We start from the raw sequence: 17501 nt of genomic DNA, 5'->3' as shown, positions 1-17501 counted from the left end.
CCCAATTGTTTCCCAACCCAAAACACTAATTAAATGGTAAAATGATAGATTCATATATAACAACTAAATCCGAGTTAGAATCACTTACCCCAATTAATGCTTTGAACATCCCTTCAAGAATCGCCCAAATCCAAGGTCCCTAGCTCAAAATATGATAAATGGGTTCAAACCCTCAATTTTGACATTTTAACAGTCTGCTTAGTGATTACACATCGCGGAGAACAAAATCTACCATAGCCCAAAAACCTTCTACGTGAACACACACTCCAAGTCGCGAACGCGGTGACCAATTTCCCTGACCTACACGATCGCGGACAGCCTCACACGATCGCGATGAACAATACGTGGGAACCCCAGGCCTGCTCTTCCTTCTTCGCAAACACATCACCTACCACGTGATCGCGTAATACAACTCCTTCAAGGATTAACGATCGCATACTTAACCACACGATCGCATAGAACAAAATCCCACTGGCCAAATACCTTCCACGATCGCATCCCTTTCCTCACAATCGCGTAAGAGAAAACCAGAAGCACATGCATCAGCAAACTTCAGCAACTCTTCTAAGTCATATTATAATCCGTTATCCATCCGAAATCCACCGAGGCCTCCTAGACCTCAACCTAACGTACCAAAAAGTCCTAAAACATCATACGAACTCGCTTGAAGCCTCAAATCACATAAAAACAAATATACTAAAACCACGAATCACACATTGATTCAAGCCTAATAAACTTCTAACTTCCAAAACTAATACCGAAACATACCAAACCAACTCTAATTGACCTCAAATTTTGCACACAAGCCATAAATGACACAACAGGACTATTCCAACTTCCGGAACCAAAATCCGAGCCCGAAAACCATAAAGTCAACTCTCAGTCAAACTTCTTAACTCTCCAAACTTTTATTTTTCCAACTTTCGCCAATTCAAGCCAAAATCACCTACGGACCTCCAGATCAATAACCAGACATACTCCTAAGTCACAAATCACCTTACGGAGCTATCAGGACCATCAAAACTCCATTCTGGAGTCATTTACACACAAGTCAACATCTGATCAACTCTTTTAACTTAGGCTTCCAACCTTGGGTCTAAGTGTCCCAACTCGTTTCGAAATATCCCCGGAACCAAACCAACCACCCTGAAAAGTCACATAATAACAAATTAGCACAATATAAGCAATACATGGGGGAACATGGCTATAATACTCAAAACGACCGATTGGGTCATTGCATTCTCCCCCTCTTAAACAAACGTTCATCCTCGAACGGGTCTAGAATCATACATGGAGTCTCAAATAGGCGTGGATATCTACTCCGCATCTCCTGCTCGATCTCCCAAGTAGCCTCCTTGACCGGCTGACTTTTTTACTGCACCTTCACTGAAGCTATGTTCTTTGACTTTAACTTTCGAACCTGCCGACCCAAAATGGCCATCGGCTCCACATCATAAGTCAAATCCTCATCTAACTGAACCGTGCTAAAGTCCAAAACATGAGACAGATCACCGAAATACTTCCGGAGAATGGAAACATGAAACACTGGATGAACACTCAATAGACTAGGCGGCAATGCAAGCTTGTAAGCCACCTCCCCAATACTCCCAAGCACCTCAAATGGGCCAATATACTGAGGGCTCAACTTCCCCTTCTTCCCGAACCTCATAACACCGTTCATGGGAAAAACTCTGAGAAATATCTTCTCCCCCACCATGTAAGCAACATCACGAACCTTCTGATCGGTGTAACTCTTCTATCTAGACTATGCCGTGCGTAGCCAATCCTGAATCAACTTAATCTTGTCCAAAGCATCCTCAACCAAGTCAGTACCCAATAGCCTAGCCTCACCCGGCTCAAACGAACCAATTGGAGACCGATACCGTCTCCTATAAAAAGCCTCATACGGAGCCATCAGAATACTCGATTGGTAGCTGTTGTTGTAGGCAAACTCTGCAAGCGGTAGAAATTGATCCCAATAACCCCCGAAATCCATGACACAAACGCGTAGAATATCCTCTAATATCTGAATAATGCTCGGACTATCCTTCCATCTGAGGATGGAATGTTGTACTTAACTCAACCCGTGTGCCTAACTCTTGCTGCACTAATCTCTAAAACTGCGATGTAAACTGTGTGCCTCGATCTGAAATGATGGATAACGGCACACCGTGAAGGCGAACAATCTCGCTGATGTAGATCTCAGCCAACCGCTCCGAAGAATAGATAGTCCCAACTGGAATGAAATACGCAGACTTGGTCAACCGATCCACAATTACCCAAATAGCATCAAACTCCCTCGAAGTCTGTGGGAGACCAACTACGAAGTCCATGGTGAAACGCTCTTATTTCCACTCCGGAATAAGCCTCTGAAGCAAATTGCCCGGACTCTGATACTCGTACTTCACCTGTTAACAATTTAAGCATAGAGCTACAAACCCCACTATATCTTTCTTCATCCTCTTCCACCAATAGTGCTTCCTCAAGTCGTGATACAATAATGCGGAACCCAGATGAATGGAATACCGCAAACTGTGGGCCTCCTCAAGAATCAACTCATGTAGCCCATCCACATTGGGCACACAAATCCGACTCTACATCCGCAACACCCCCATCATCCACAATAGAATATCCTTGGCATCACCGTTCCGAACCGTGCTCTTAAGGACAAGAAAATGCGGGTCATCATACTAACGCTCTCTGATGTGATCATATAGGGAAGACCGAGAAACCACATAAGGTAGAACCCTACTAGGCTCCGAAACATCTAACCTCACAAACTGATTGGCCATGTCTTGAACATCTGATGTAAGCGGTTTCTTACCAACCAGAATAAATGCAAGGCTACCCATACTCACTGCCTTCCTACTCAAGGCATCGACCACCACATTAGCCTCCCCTGGATGATACAAAATGGTAATATCATAGTCCTTTAGCAGCTCCAACCATCTCCACTACCTCAAATTTAAATCCTTTTGTTTGAACAAGTGTTGGAGACTCCGATGATCCGTAAATACCTCACAAGACACATCGTAGAGATAATGCCTCTAAATCTTCAATGCATGAATAATGGCTGCCAACTACAAATCATGAACATGGTAGTTCTTCTCATGAGGCTTCAACTAGCGTGAAGCATCGGCAATCACTCTACCCTCCTACATCAAGACACACATAATACCAATTTGAGAAGCATCACAATAGACTGTATAAGAACCCGATGCTGAAGGCACAACTAGAACTGGAGTTGTGGTCAAGGCAGTCTTGAGCTTTTGAAAGCTCTCCTCAAACTCATTTGACCACCTTAATAGAGCACCCTTCTGGGTCAACCTGGTCAAAGGCACTGCAATGGACGAGAAACCCTCCACAAAGCGATGATAATATCCAGCCAAGCTGAGAAAACTCTGAATCTCAGTAGCTAAAGACTGTCTAGGTCAACTCTGAACCGCCTCTATCTTCTTTGGATCCACCTTAATCCCCCCACTGGACACCACATGCCCCAAGAACGCCACCGAACTAAGCCAAAACTCACACTTGGAGAACTTGGCATAAAACTTACCCTCCCTCAACCTCTGTAGTACAATCCTCAAATATTGTGCATGCTCCTCCTAGCTACGTGAGTACGCCATGATATCATCAATAAATACTTGATGAACAAATCAAGATATGACTAGAATACACTGTTTATCAGATGCATAAATGATGCTGGGGCATTGGCCAGCCCAGAAGACATCACAAAGAACTCATAGTGATCATACCGGGTCCTAAATGCCGTCTTCAAAATATCTGAGTCCCGAATCTTCAACTGGTGATACCCAGACCTCAAATCAATCTTAGAAAACACTCTCGCTCCCTGAAACTGGTCAAATAAATCATCAATGCGCAGAAAAGGATACTTGTTCTTAATTGCAACTTTGTTCAACTCCCTATAGTCGATGTACATCCGTATAGTACCATCCTTCTTCTTTACGAATAGAACCGGTGCAACCCAAGGTGACACACTAGGCCTAATGAACCTCTTATCAAGAAGCTCCTGAAGCTGCTTCTTTCAATTCCTTCAACTCTGCTGGTGCTATATGATACGGAGGAATAGAAATGACATGAGTGCCCGACACCAAGTCAATACCAAAATCAATATTCGGGTCAGGTGGCATGCCCGACAGGTCTGCAGGAAACACATCCGAAAAGTCTCGCACTACCGAAACAGAATCAATAGTAGGGGTATCCGCACCAACACCCCTCACAAAAGGAAAATATGACAAACACCCCTTCCCAACTATCTGTTGGGCCTTCAAATATGAAATCACCCTACTGGGAACATAGTCTAAAGAACCTCTCCACTCGATCCTATGTAACCCCGACATCGTCAACGTCACGTTCTTAGCGTGACAATCCAGAATAGCATGACATGGGGACAACCAATCCATACCCAGAATCACATTGAAATCAACTATACTAAGCAATAAGAGATCGACTTTAGTCTCCAACCCTCCAATGGTCACCACACACGACCGATACACACGGTCTATAACAATAGTATCGCCCATCGGTGTAGATACATGGACAGGTGAAACTAAGGACTTATGTGGCATATCCAAATAACAAGTAAAATAAGATGATACATATGAATAAGTAGAACCAGGGTCAAATAATGTGGAAGTATCCCTGTGGCACACTAAAAAACAATACATGTGATCAATGTGTCTGAAGCAACGACTTCTGTCCTGGCAGGGATAGCATAAAATCGATCCTGTCGCCACCTGATCGGCCTCCCCCTCTAGGGCGATCTCTAGCTGCCTGAGCCCCACCCCCAGCTGGGTGGGTGGGTGGTGAATTAACTGGTGCGGAAGTCATAGCCTGACCCCTTTGCTGAACTGGACCTCCCAAGCGATGAGGACATTGCCTCCACACATGACCAAACTCCCCGCACTCGAAGCAACTCCCCGATGGTGGTGGTGACTGAATAGGACCCCGATAATCATAATAACTACTAGAATATAATGGTAGGCTATAATCCTGTGTTTTAGTCGCTTGTTGCACTCTAATTCACTACACTTTACTTATGTTGAGCTTTAATTAGGCGTGTTTTGCACTTATTGTGTGTTTTATGTCCTGTAGGAGTGAATCCGAGCTATGTCGATGTTGTGGCATGAATTCATGCTATTTTGGAGCTTTGAAGTCTGAGTAAAAGCCTAAGGATTAAGTTGGGATCGTGTTCGGGGATCAACAGATGATAGTGCACTTTAAGAAGGAAACGAAGAATTGAGCACGCATACTGCGAATTGTCCAATAAAATGCACATAACCTTTTGCTCATAAATCCGTTTGGGCTCCACAATATATCGTTGGAAAGCGCACTTGGGACAGAACAATGGGCAAAATACGCGACCAGGTCTCTAGGTGCACGACCGCGCATGTCTTGTCTGGGAAAAGTCCTATTTCGCTAAGAAAAGGGTAGTTTCATCCGGGATTTGTTTTGGGGGCGGACTAAATACCCTAAAACACCATTTTGGCAAATGTTTGACATACCTTAGACCTAGGAAATCCAATGAGAAGAGGGAGAAGCAAGAGCATAAGGATTTCATCCATCCTTCCTCACTCAAGATCCGGGTTTGGATTGTAGTTATGTTTTCCTCTACTTTTATTTCATTTGTGAAGAACTTCTCCATGTATAAGGAGTAGAACCTTTTGGGTTTTGATGGATTGGATGTATTGATGGTTGTTTGTGGATTATAACTCTATTTTTATGTATTTGAATCGTTTTTGGAAGATTTAATTATTGTATCTATATTCACTTGTTCTTGTAATCGAAAGAGGCATAACTTGTGATGTATTTGCACTATATTGTTGGTTGAGTTCATAGATTCTTCTAAGTAATCGAAAGAGGCTAGTTGAATCCTTGATTGAACCTAATTAAGAAAATAATCAAAAAAGGTTCTCCTAAAGACCAACCCATTACGAATTCTTGCATATCTTCACTGAGCTTAAATTGGTTAATATTGTGAGGTTGAGAGTTAATTGAGAGAATAGTTTCTACTAAACAAGTGTACTGATAATTAAATGAATTCGAGAGACTCACTTGAACATTAGAAGTGAATTATCTAGAGTTAGATCCCAAATAATTATCTTGCACCTATCCTATCAACACATATTTTGTCCCATTGATAACTCCCTTGCTTACCTTTGTTGCGATGTCATTAGTCAATAGCTTTAGATTCTTAGTTAATTATAATTAAAATTATATAAATCTCAACTGTTGATCCTACAGGATAGCAATCTAGCTACAAACTATGAGAATACTGTTTAAATCCAATGCATGTGGAGACAATAATTATACTATACTATCTTTGACTAGCGAGCACAATTTAAGTGTGTGTTTTGCGCTCATCAAATTTTGGCGTCGTTGTCGGGGATTGGCAATCAATGGTGTTTGAAGTAGTTTGTAGTGCTAATTCAGGAATTAGCTTTTAATTTTTTTCTTTTATTTTTAGTTTGTTTTGTTAACTTCTTTTCAAGATTTTTTCTATTGAAGAAATCTTGAAGAGCATATTCTTGTTATTGAACTCTAAACGATATGAAGATGGAGTACAACTAGCCTAAGAAAATGGTTGAAGAGTTAGCAGCTGAACATTGGCAGTGGTCTGCTATGTGTTTTAAATACGGTGGAAATCATCTATGGGTTGATTATCAAGAAGGTAGGTATTCTTCCTATGGTTCATATTTTGAAAACTCTCCCTCTGTTTCTAGTCCGTATAGGTATGAGGATTCATATGGACACAATTCTGACTCTGGTTAGGATGAATACCCTTATTATGACTGGAATAAAAGCGAAGTGAGACAACCACCTAGGAGAGAATGGCAGTTTATAAGAGCTTATATATAAGTTCATAAATAAGGTGGAAGAGAGATGTACACAAGATGATGAAGCCATTAACAACCTAACAATGCAAGTGAGTCAAATAATAAGTACACTTACAGAAAGCCCATTGCATTGTGATGGTGAATATATGAAAGATATACCCGGTGAGAATGAGCCTATTCGAGATGATGAATATCTACAAAGAGAGTTTCCACTCTACAAGAGGACTCTTTTTCAACTGAGATGATTGAAGATGAGGCTTGGGTTGATTGTGCATCAATAAAAGAAGAGTTCAAATTACCATCCACCTATCCACAACCGCAATTTTTATTAGAAGAGAATGAGGAACAAATGGTCTTAGACATACCAGAGGAACACTCACATGACCCTTCTTCTTCATTTTATTGTTCTAACCTTGATCATGTGGATTTCTTTTTGGGTATTTACAGGAATATGCATGGATTGATCTTGTGAATGAATGCAAAAACAAGTTGAAGTTAATCATACAAGAACAATCCACCGCTCAAAATGAAGCCAAGAAAGAAAGAAAAGAGCGGGTCTTTCAAAAATCCTTAAAGGAATTTGGCCTGATGAGATCCATAAAGAATTCCGAGAAGCGAAATCGAAAAATGCATTCAGAATTAGGGGTGGAGTTCACAAGTTCTCGGAAGCGAAAAAAGTCCAGGGGAGTTTTCTTTATCTTTTACTTTTTATTTGTGTGTCATGGGGACATGCCAAAATTTAAAGTGTGGGGTGGAGATGTAAATATGTAAATAAAATAGCTGTTTGTTTTTCGTTTCTTGTTCTTGTGTGCGTGTTCGTTTCTTTTGATTAGAAATTTTAAAGTCGAAATAAAAAAAAATTCTTTAGTTAGTATAATAATTCCTCCTTGGTTTTTCTTTGTGCCACGATTCTTTTCCAAGGGTTTTGTTTGAACCGGATGTAGTTAGGTTTTGGTTATGTAGAATAGTAGGAAACCATGTGCTATGATTTGAAATGAAAGCAATATCTTTTGACTCTATCATGCCTTGAGAATAGTGAGTGCTTTAGTTGTGACGCTTAGGCTCAGTTTTTGATTGTTGTATTAGTACCTTAAATTGTCTGATTTTAACTTTGCTTAACTGTATTCACTAGAGTTTCTTGATAAGTCCAATCCGGAGTGAGTTATGTGCCATGAGTATATGAGGTTTGTGTATTCTGTGCATTGTATTTGATGTCTAAAACTTGCCCCGTATGTTTGCAAAGCAAAATAGTAGTTTTGTTCAGTCTTGGAAGTGATATAGGCATTTCTTTGTTGAACTAGATATATATATGTTTACCCACTAAATTGTTATGTATCTTATTTAACCCCCTTTGAGCCTATAATCTTATTTCTTTGACAACCACATTACAAGCCTTACCCATTTATTTGAATTGACCATCTAATTGACCCATTTACCTCTCGCGAGAACTTGAAATTTTATGAACTTTGTAAAAGTTGAAGTGTGAGATGGTTGGTTTGGCTTTTGAGTGGAACTATTGAACTAAGGAGAAAAGTGCACTATTTTGAAAAAGAAAGAGCCACTTGAATTGAAAAAGAAAGAAAAATAAGTGTATGTGATTGTGAAAAATATTCCTTGATAGTGGTTACTTGATGCAATTGTGTTTAAAAAAGTAGGGAGTTAATGTATATTGATGTGAAGGTAGAGTTATGGTTTGACATAAGTGTGGGGTTTTGAACGGTCAATTGTATGTATTAAAGTGCTTAGGGAGATGTAGTCAATATATCCAAATATATCCTACCCATCCCGCAGCCTGTATTACAACCAATTAAAGTCCTACTTGATCCTTGACTGAATAAGTTCGATTAGCTGAGTAGTACACTACAAGCAAGCTTATGGTTCATATTTTGTGGCATGTGAATGTTATTTCTTAGAGTGAGTGAATTCTTTCTATATTGAGTTCCTAATTGTTCTTAAATTCTATTGTATGTGGAACTACTCTCTTTTGTTGTGAGGGCACTTGATTCATGAAGGAAAAGTAATTCTTGATCTCTATGTTAGAGTAAGTTATTGAGTTGTAAATAATGTGTGGTACTTGTGAGTCAATTGTTGAGGCTAGGATGTTAGGCTATTATGCTTAGTTTATTTTAAATATTCTTGGTGTTATGAGTTAGGAGAGTTGTTTTAAAAGGTCATGATATGTGAAGTGTAGTTTAATTGCTCGAGGACGAGCGATGGGTTAAGTGTGGGGTATTGATGGTAGGTTATAATCCCGTATTTTAGTCACTTATTGCACTCTAATTCACTATACTTTACTTATGTTGAACTTTAATTAGGCGTGTTTTGCACTTATTGTGTGTTTTATGCCCTATAGGAGTGAATTCGAGCTATGTAGATGTTGTAGCATGAATTTATGCTATTTTGGAGCTTTGAAGTCTGAGTAAAAGCCCAAGGATTAAGTTGGGATCGTGTTCGGTGATCAACGAATGTTAGTGCACTTTAAGAACGAAACGAAGAATCGAGCACGCATACTGCGCATTTTCCAATAAAATGCACATAACCTTTCTCTCATAAATCTGTTTGGGCTCCACAATATCTCATTGGAAAGCTACTTAAAAGGGCTACAACTTTCATGTTTTACGTTTTCCTAAATTCCTAACTGATCCAGGCGCGCGACCAAGTGCGCGATCGCGCACCTGGGCACGCACGTGGGGCAAAACAATGTGCAAAATGAGCGACCAGGTCTCCAGGTGCGCGACCGTGCATGTCATGTCCGGGAAAAGTCCTATTTCGCTAAGAAAAGGGTAGTTTCATCCGGGATTTGTTTTGGGGGCGGATTAAATACCACAAAATACCATTTTGACAAACTTTTGACATACCTTAGACCTAGGAAAGCCAAGGAGAAGAGGGAGAAGCAAGAGTACAAGGATTTCATCCATCCTTCCTCACTCAAGATCCGGGTTTGGATTGTATTTATGTTTTCCTCTACTTTTATTTTATTTGTGAAGAACTTCTCCATGTCTATGCAGTAGAACCTTTTGGGTTTTGATGGATGTATTGATGGTTGTTTGTGGATTATAACTCTATTTTTATGTATTTGAATCGTTTTTGGAAGATTTAATTGTTGTATCTATATTCACTTGTTCTTATAATCGAAAGAGGCATAACTTGTGATATATTTACACTATATTGTTGGTTGAGTTCATAGATTCTTCTAAGTAATTGAAAGAGGCTAGTTGAATTCTTGATTAAACCTAGTTGGGAGGATAATCGAAAGAGGTTCTCCTAAAGACCAATCCATTACAAATTCTTGCATATCTTCACCGAGCTTAAATTGGTTCATATTGTGAGGTTGATATTTAATCGAGAGAGGAGTTTCTACTAAATAAATGTACTGATAAGTAAGTGAATTCGAGAGACTCACTTGAACATTAGAAGTGAATTATCTAGAGTTAGATCCCGAACAATTATCTTGCACCTATCCTATCAACCCATATTTTCTCCCATTGATAAATCCTTTGCTTACCTTTGTTGCGATTGTCATTAGTCAATAGCTTTAGATTCTTAGTTAATTATAATTAGAATTATATAAATTTTAACTGTTGATCGTCCGGGATAGCAATCTAGCTACAAACTATGAGAATACTATTTAAATCCAATCCATATTGAGACGATAATTATACTATACTATCTTTGGCTAGTTAGCACAATTTAAGTGTATGTTTTGCGCTCGTCAGAAGAACCTGGCACAGATAAACCCTGAACAGATAGAGCACGAGACGAACTCTGAGTTGGAAGGGCACTGAGAGATGACTGACCCGGACGAGCATTGTAAGAACCATGGTTAGTTGATGCGCCACGATGAACCGGACAAGCCATCTAAGAGGGCCTAGAAGGATGAGCCCTGTCGTGGTGGGACTGACCCCTAGAAGAAACATAGCTGAAACCACCCAACCTAGGAGGCCTCTTGGCCTCCCTCTCCTCATGCTCATAACTACGCACCTGCTCTAGACGCCTAGAAATATAAACCACCTCGTAAAACCTATCACCTGATGTAATCTCCCGAGTCATAACAAAGCCAGTCCATATTTGAGGCCATCAATGAGCCTCCTTATCCTCTCCCTCTCTGTGGGAACCAACAAGATCACGTGAGGAGCCATCTCTGAAAATCTCATCTCATACTGGGTCACGGACATACCCTCCTAGCGTATCTGCTCAAACTGCCTACACAACTCCTCCCTGGGGGTCAGTGGTATAAACTTCTCAAAGAAGAGAACAGAGAACTCGTGCCATATAAGTGGTTCAACATCGGCTGGCATGCTCCGCTCACAGACCTCCCACCATTTAAAGGCTTCCCCCGATAGTTGAAAAATAGTAAATGAGACCCCACTAGTCTCCAGAATACATGTCGTGCGGAGAATCCGCTGGCACCTATCCAAAAGGTTAGAGCACTCAACCCCACTGAATGATGGAGGCTTGATCCTCCCAAACCTCTCTAGTCTCTTCTGCTCCTCGTCACTCATAGAGGGACCCACTTGGGCCTGAGAAACTGCAACCAGCTGGACTGGTAGTACCGCCGGTTTCTGAAGTACCTGAACCACCTACTCTGAAGTACGGGCGGTGGGAGTCTGTTAACCTCCCCCGGCCTAAGAAGTGTCTGGCGCGGACGGAACTAAAATCGCCTAAGCAAAGCTAGTGCAAACAGTAAATATCTGGGCCAGAGCCTCGTGAAGACCTGAAATCACAATGGGCACAGTTGATGCCTGAGCTGGTCCCACCGGCTTAACCACATCTGGAATCTCCTCCTGAGCTGGGGCAACTGATGGGTCTATAGGTGCTACTGTCGTGGCCCTAGCTGGTGGTACTAGTGGTCGTCTGCTCTGTTCGGTAGCACGTGTCCTTACCATCTATGAGAGAATATGTCACGACCTAAAATCTACTAGTCGTGATGGCACCTAACCCAACCCGCTAGGTAAGCCAATTAACGATTATCCATTTTCAATTAACTTAATAAAACAATTAAACAAAGGAATTATCTGAATCTTATACATCCCCAAGGACTGATAGTATGAATCATGAGCTTCTAAGAATAGAATTTACAAAGCTGATATGAAGTAAATACATCTTCTATTTGAAAACTACATAAACAGAGTTTTTATAAATCTAAGGCTACCATGAACAAGAGGCAGCTACAACAGAAATGCAGGTACATCTTCAATTCCGGAATCGTCGAGCACAGCAACAACAACAGCCAACATCTGCACACAATGTGCAGAAGTTTAGTATCAGTACAACCGACCCCATGTACTGAGTAAGTATCTTGTCTAACCTCGTCGAAGTAGTGACGAGGCTTTGGTTAAAAGATGCTCACTGATAAAACCTGTAATATAAACTAACAATAGAACTATACTACAATACAACAGAATAGAGCACACGAAACGAATATACAAAGCAATAACGGAGTACTAAAAGAAAACATAATTCAACAGGTATCAATATCTCACCCAATCCTTTCCTTAGAGCGAAAGCCAATAAATCACAACAGTCACCTCAAAACTTTCATAATGTGAGAAATATATTCAAGACATCAAATCCAACGGTACGGCAATACCCTTCGTGCATTTATCTCATCCTCACCAATTATGCGTAAAACAGTACCAACCAAATGACAGAAATGTCGATAATAGAAATAATAGTGTAGGAAATACGCGATTAGCTATGGAGAACGAGAATGTACATGAGAATATCAGTAACAGACTGAACAGAAAACATAGAGGTAATAACAACGATTAGAAAAAAGTGAAGTAACTTCGACTAACTGGCAAGGTGAAGGCATGAAAATAGATATGGCAAATAAGGAAGCAAACACATGATCTTTATAAATTAGCAAGTAGGGACATGAACGACTAGTATGGAAGAAGACCTACACTTAAGTGCAACAAAACAGATGACATGGATGCAATCATAACAACAGGAAGTAAGCATGATATTGGCAAGTTTAAGTAAATAGAAGGCATGGTAACATGACAACAAAGGTGATAGAGGATAAGATAGAACAGTAACAACATATCACATAAGAACCATAAACCCTATAACAACAACTCCAGGTAAAGACATAAAAATATCTACAAGAAAGAGATATCAAAACATAATGCATGTCTCTCGTCCTCACTTGTACGGAAACACCCTTCATGCCATGAACTCACCATAACATGAAAGCGTAATAATATCTATACAATGGAACGGCATCACCCTTCGTGCTTTTACTCACATAACATGGCACGACATCACCCTTCGTGCTTTTACTCACAATAATATGGCACGGCATCACCCTTCGTTCTTTTACTCTCAATAATATGGCACGGCATCACCCTTCGTGCTTTTACTCTCAATAATATGGCACGGCATCACCCTTCGTGCTATTACTCTCAATAATATGGCACGACATCACCCTTCGTGCTTTACACTCTTCCTTACCAAGCATATGTATATCAATGACAAACAAGGCAAGAAGCATAAATAACATCAAGGAGAGTATTTTAACGGATGTTCCAAACAAATCCCAATAACAACTTTTTGAGCCAACAATGATTCAATAAACCCTCAAGAACCATATTATTCAAATACTTCCACAATCACACAAATGATCCACAACACAAGTATAGAATCTAGTATCCCAAGGAGATCGGCTGTAGCAATGTATTAACGATTAAGCATAGAAATGACCGAATTAGACACATCAATATATTCTCAGAATTCCATCAAATTTGATCAAGTTATAATAAGCTAAGTCTTGATCAATTTAGCTTTTCCTTTACCAATTCACCTCCGCTCGGCTCAATCTAGTCAAAGACGATTTAAACACATCACACAATGCAAGGGAAAACAACTTCAATTAATAAAGGTGTGATTTTTATTCAAATTCTAAAAAGTCAATAAAAGTCAACTCCCCGAGCTCACACCTCGGAACCCGATAAAATTTATAAAATCCAAACACCCATTCCGGTACGAATTCAACCATACTAAATTATCAAGTTCCGATACCAATTTGTCCTTCAAATCATCATTTTGCATTTTTGAAACATTTTATAATTTTCCCCATATTTTCCTTTAGATTCTCATGAATTTGATGTTAAATCATATATATAATCATAAAATGTAGTTGGGAAATGATTAAAGGTACTTACCCAATAATTTGGTATGAAAATCCCTTCACAAAATTGCCTCTTCTCGGACCTAGGGTTCAAAATATACCCAAATGAAGCTAAGTCTCAGAGAATTGAAGCTAAGTCTCAGAATTCTCAGCACTTAACAGGTTGCAGGTGTCGCATTTGCGACAGGGGGTTCGCAAATGCGAACAATGTATCGCAAATGCGAACTGGAGGTCCTCTTGCTTAGGTCGCAATTGCGACCCTATACTTCGTAAATGTGAAGGCAGAAATTTCGCAAATGCGGCAGAGTTCTTCGCAAATGCGAACTCTCCCCAACAACCCAGACTTTGCAAATGCGATGGCTGCTTCGCAATTGCAGCTGTCGCATTTGCGACCAATACATCGCAAATGTGATGAGACCAGTACCAACAATTAAAATTTTTGAAGAATCAATCCGAAACTCACCCAAGTCCTCGGGGCTCCAAACCAATCATGCACCCAGGTCTAGAAACACAACACGAACTTGCTCGCGCGCTCAAATAATCAAAATAACTTCTAAAACAACGAATCAGACGCCAAAACGCATGAAGATCAACTAAACTTCAAAAACTTCTAGAATCGCAACCGAGCGTCCGAACCATATCAAATCAACTCCATTGGCGCCAAATTTTGCAAACAATTTTCATTTGACGAAACGAACCTACTCGAAGCTTTAAATCACGTATAGCTACCTCGAAACGATGAATCACACCTCAAGTCAAAATCAATGAACTTTAACTTTTACAACCGATGCCGAAACCCCTCAAATCACCTCCGGTTGACCTCAAATTTTGCACACAAGTCACATTTGCCATTACAGATTGATTCTAACTTCCGGAATCAGAATTCGACCCCGATATCAAAAAGTCCACTCCCGATCAAACTTCCCAAATAATCTAACTTTCGCCAATTCAAGACTAATTCGACTACGTACCTTCAAATTATAATCCGGGCGCGCTCCTAAGTCCAAAATCACCTAACGGAGCTAACGGAACTGACGGAACTCCATTTTGAGGTCAAATTCTAAAAAGTCAAACTTGGTTAACTCTTCCAACTTAGAGCTTTCATTCTTCTAAATCGATTTTGGATAACTTGAAAACCAACACCAAAGGTTTATGCAAGTCATAATACATCATGCGGAGATACTCGAGCCCTCAAAACATCGAGAGAAGTGCAGATCTTCAAAATGACCAGTTGGATCGTTACAGAATAGAATAGCATAAGTTTAGTTTCCGAAATCAACAAATCCGCACGACAAGAACATAAGAAAGTGAAGTTTTTCCTAATGGTTCGGTAGCCTCTCGAAGATAAGTACAGATGTCTCCGTACCGATCTGCAAGACTCTACTAAACCTGCTCATGACTCGTGAGACCTATGTAACCTAGGCTCTGAAACTAACTTGTCACGACCCAAAATCTCCCATGTCGTGATGGCGCCTATTGCAATACTAGGCAAGCCGACAATTCACAAATGACCATGCATCTTTAAGTTAAACTGAAATAAGATTAAATAGTAAAAAATCTCATAATTTAATTGATAAGAAAATACCGCGATTCAATACAAAATCCCCCAAAATCTAAATGTCACTGAGTACATGAGCATCTAAATGATACCATAGTTTGACCAATAAAACACTGTCTAGAAAGATAGAACAGTACAAATAAAGTGAAAAGAAGGAGAGTCAAGTTCTGCGGATGCCAAGGCAAATACCTCGATAGTCTCCATCAGATGAAGCTCCAAAGCTAGCAACCGCCATACTCGGAAGTGCATGTATTTGCACATGAAGTGCAGAGTGTAGTATGAGTACAACCGACCCAATATACTTAATAAGCAACAAGACTAACCTTGGGCTGAAAGCAGTGATGAGCTCAACAGATACAATCCAAATACAGATTTTTAACAGTAAAGAAATGTAGACATGCTTTCATGTTTAACAGTTTAAGTTCAACACAAATAACATATGCCAAGTGTAACTGATATGAGGAATGATACATCACTATATCTACATGTCAATTATGCATGCCAACTGTAATGCAACACGGTGATAAAATCATACACATACTCTCAGAGTATTTAATCTCGCTCAGCACGCTCAATCACTCAGTCCTCTCAGTCACTCAGTCCTCCTAAATCACTAGGCACTCGCAATCAGTAGGTACCTGCGCTCACTACTGGTATGTCAGACTCCGGAGGGGTGGATCCTGCCCAAGCGCTAATATAAGTCAATCATGGCATGAATCAATAAAGCATGCTGCGGCGTGCAGCCTGATCCCATAAATATCACTCATAATTAGGCCCTCGGCCTCACCGAGTCATCAATCTCTCTAATCTCTCGGGCTCACAAATCTCATGACAATCAGCCCAAACAATGATGATATGATGTATCAATAGATGGCAACAAAGACTGAGATATAATATGCAAATGATAGATGTGACTGAGTACATAATTGCAAATTAAGCAATTAATTCAACAGCAAACCGACCTCTGGGGTCATAACAATACCAGAATATAGATTGAACATGATTGCTAACATGAATCACAGCTCAATTCCTCTTACACATGGAGAGTACATGAATAATACAAGATTAGATGACTACACAGTTCCATGAAATCGACCAAGTCACAATTACTACGGTGCACGCCCACACGCCTGTCACCTAGCATGTGCATCACCTCAAAACCAAACATATAATTCAAGGATTCATACCCCTAGAACTAAGTTTAGAAGTTTTACTTAACTCAAACCGTGCAAATCTTTACTCCAAAAAGCCCTTGCCTCGTGAATCAGCCTCTGAACGGCTCGAATCTAGCCACAAACAACTCGATGCGATCAACACAAGCTATAGGAATCAATTCCATATGATAAACCTAAGTTCTTTAACAAAATTCAAAAAGTCAACTCAAAAATCCAACCCCGAGCCCACGTCTCGGAATCTGACAAAATTAACAAAATCCAAACACCCATTCAACTACAAGTCCAACCATACAAAATTACTCAATTTCACTCACAACTTGACCTTCAAATCCTCAAATTAAAGCTTATGAAGTTTCTACAATTTTCCCCAATTAGTTTTCAATCCTAAGCAATAAGTAAATGGTAAAAACAATGATAGATTCATGTATAACAACCAAATCCGAGTTAGAATCATTTACCCCAATCAACACCTTGAAAATACCTTCAAGAATCGCCCAAATCCGAGGTTCCTAGCTCAAAATATGAAAAATGGGTTCAAACCCTAGATTTTGATATTTTAACAGTTAGCCCAGTGATTACACATTGCGATCGCAGAATTTCCTTCGCGATCACAAAGAACAAAATTTTCAGTACCCCAAAAACCTTCTACGCGAACGCACACTCCAGGTCGCGAAAGCAATGACCAATTTCCCTGACTACGCGATCGCGGACACCCTCACGTGATCACGATGAACAACGTGTGAGAACCCATGCCTCCTCTTCCTTCTTCGCGAACGCGT

At 40.1% G+C, this 17501-nt stretch overlaps 1 protein-coding gene across 1 annotated transcript; it reads right to left on the bottom strand.

Moving 5' to 3' along the window:
• Positions 1–1372: 1372 nt before the first annotated feature.
• LOC138907460 (uncharacterized) lies at positions 1373–1717 on the bottom strand. Its single transcript, XM_070198061.1, has one exon. It carries the CDS (start codon positions 1715–1717, stop codon positions 1373–1375), a length of 345 nt encoding a protein of 114 aa, XP_070054162.1.
• Positions 1718–17501: the final 15784 nt, after the last annotated feature.

The sequence above is a fragment of the Nicotiana tomentosiformis genome, chromosome 1, assembly GCF_000390325.3.
Source record: "Nicotiana tomentosiformis chromosome 1, ASM39032v3, whole genome shotgun sequence".
NCBI classification, from domain to species: Eukaryota; Viridiplantae; Streptophyta; class Magnoliopsida; order Solanales; family Solanaceae; genus Nicotiana; species Nicotiana tomentosiformis.
This window is presented reverse-complemented; position numbering and strand designations above follow the sequence as displayed.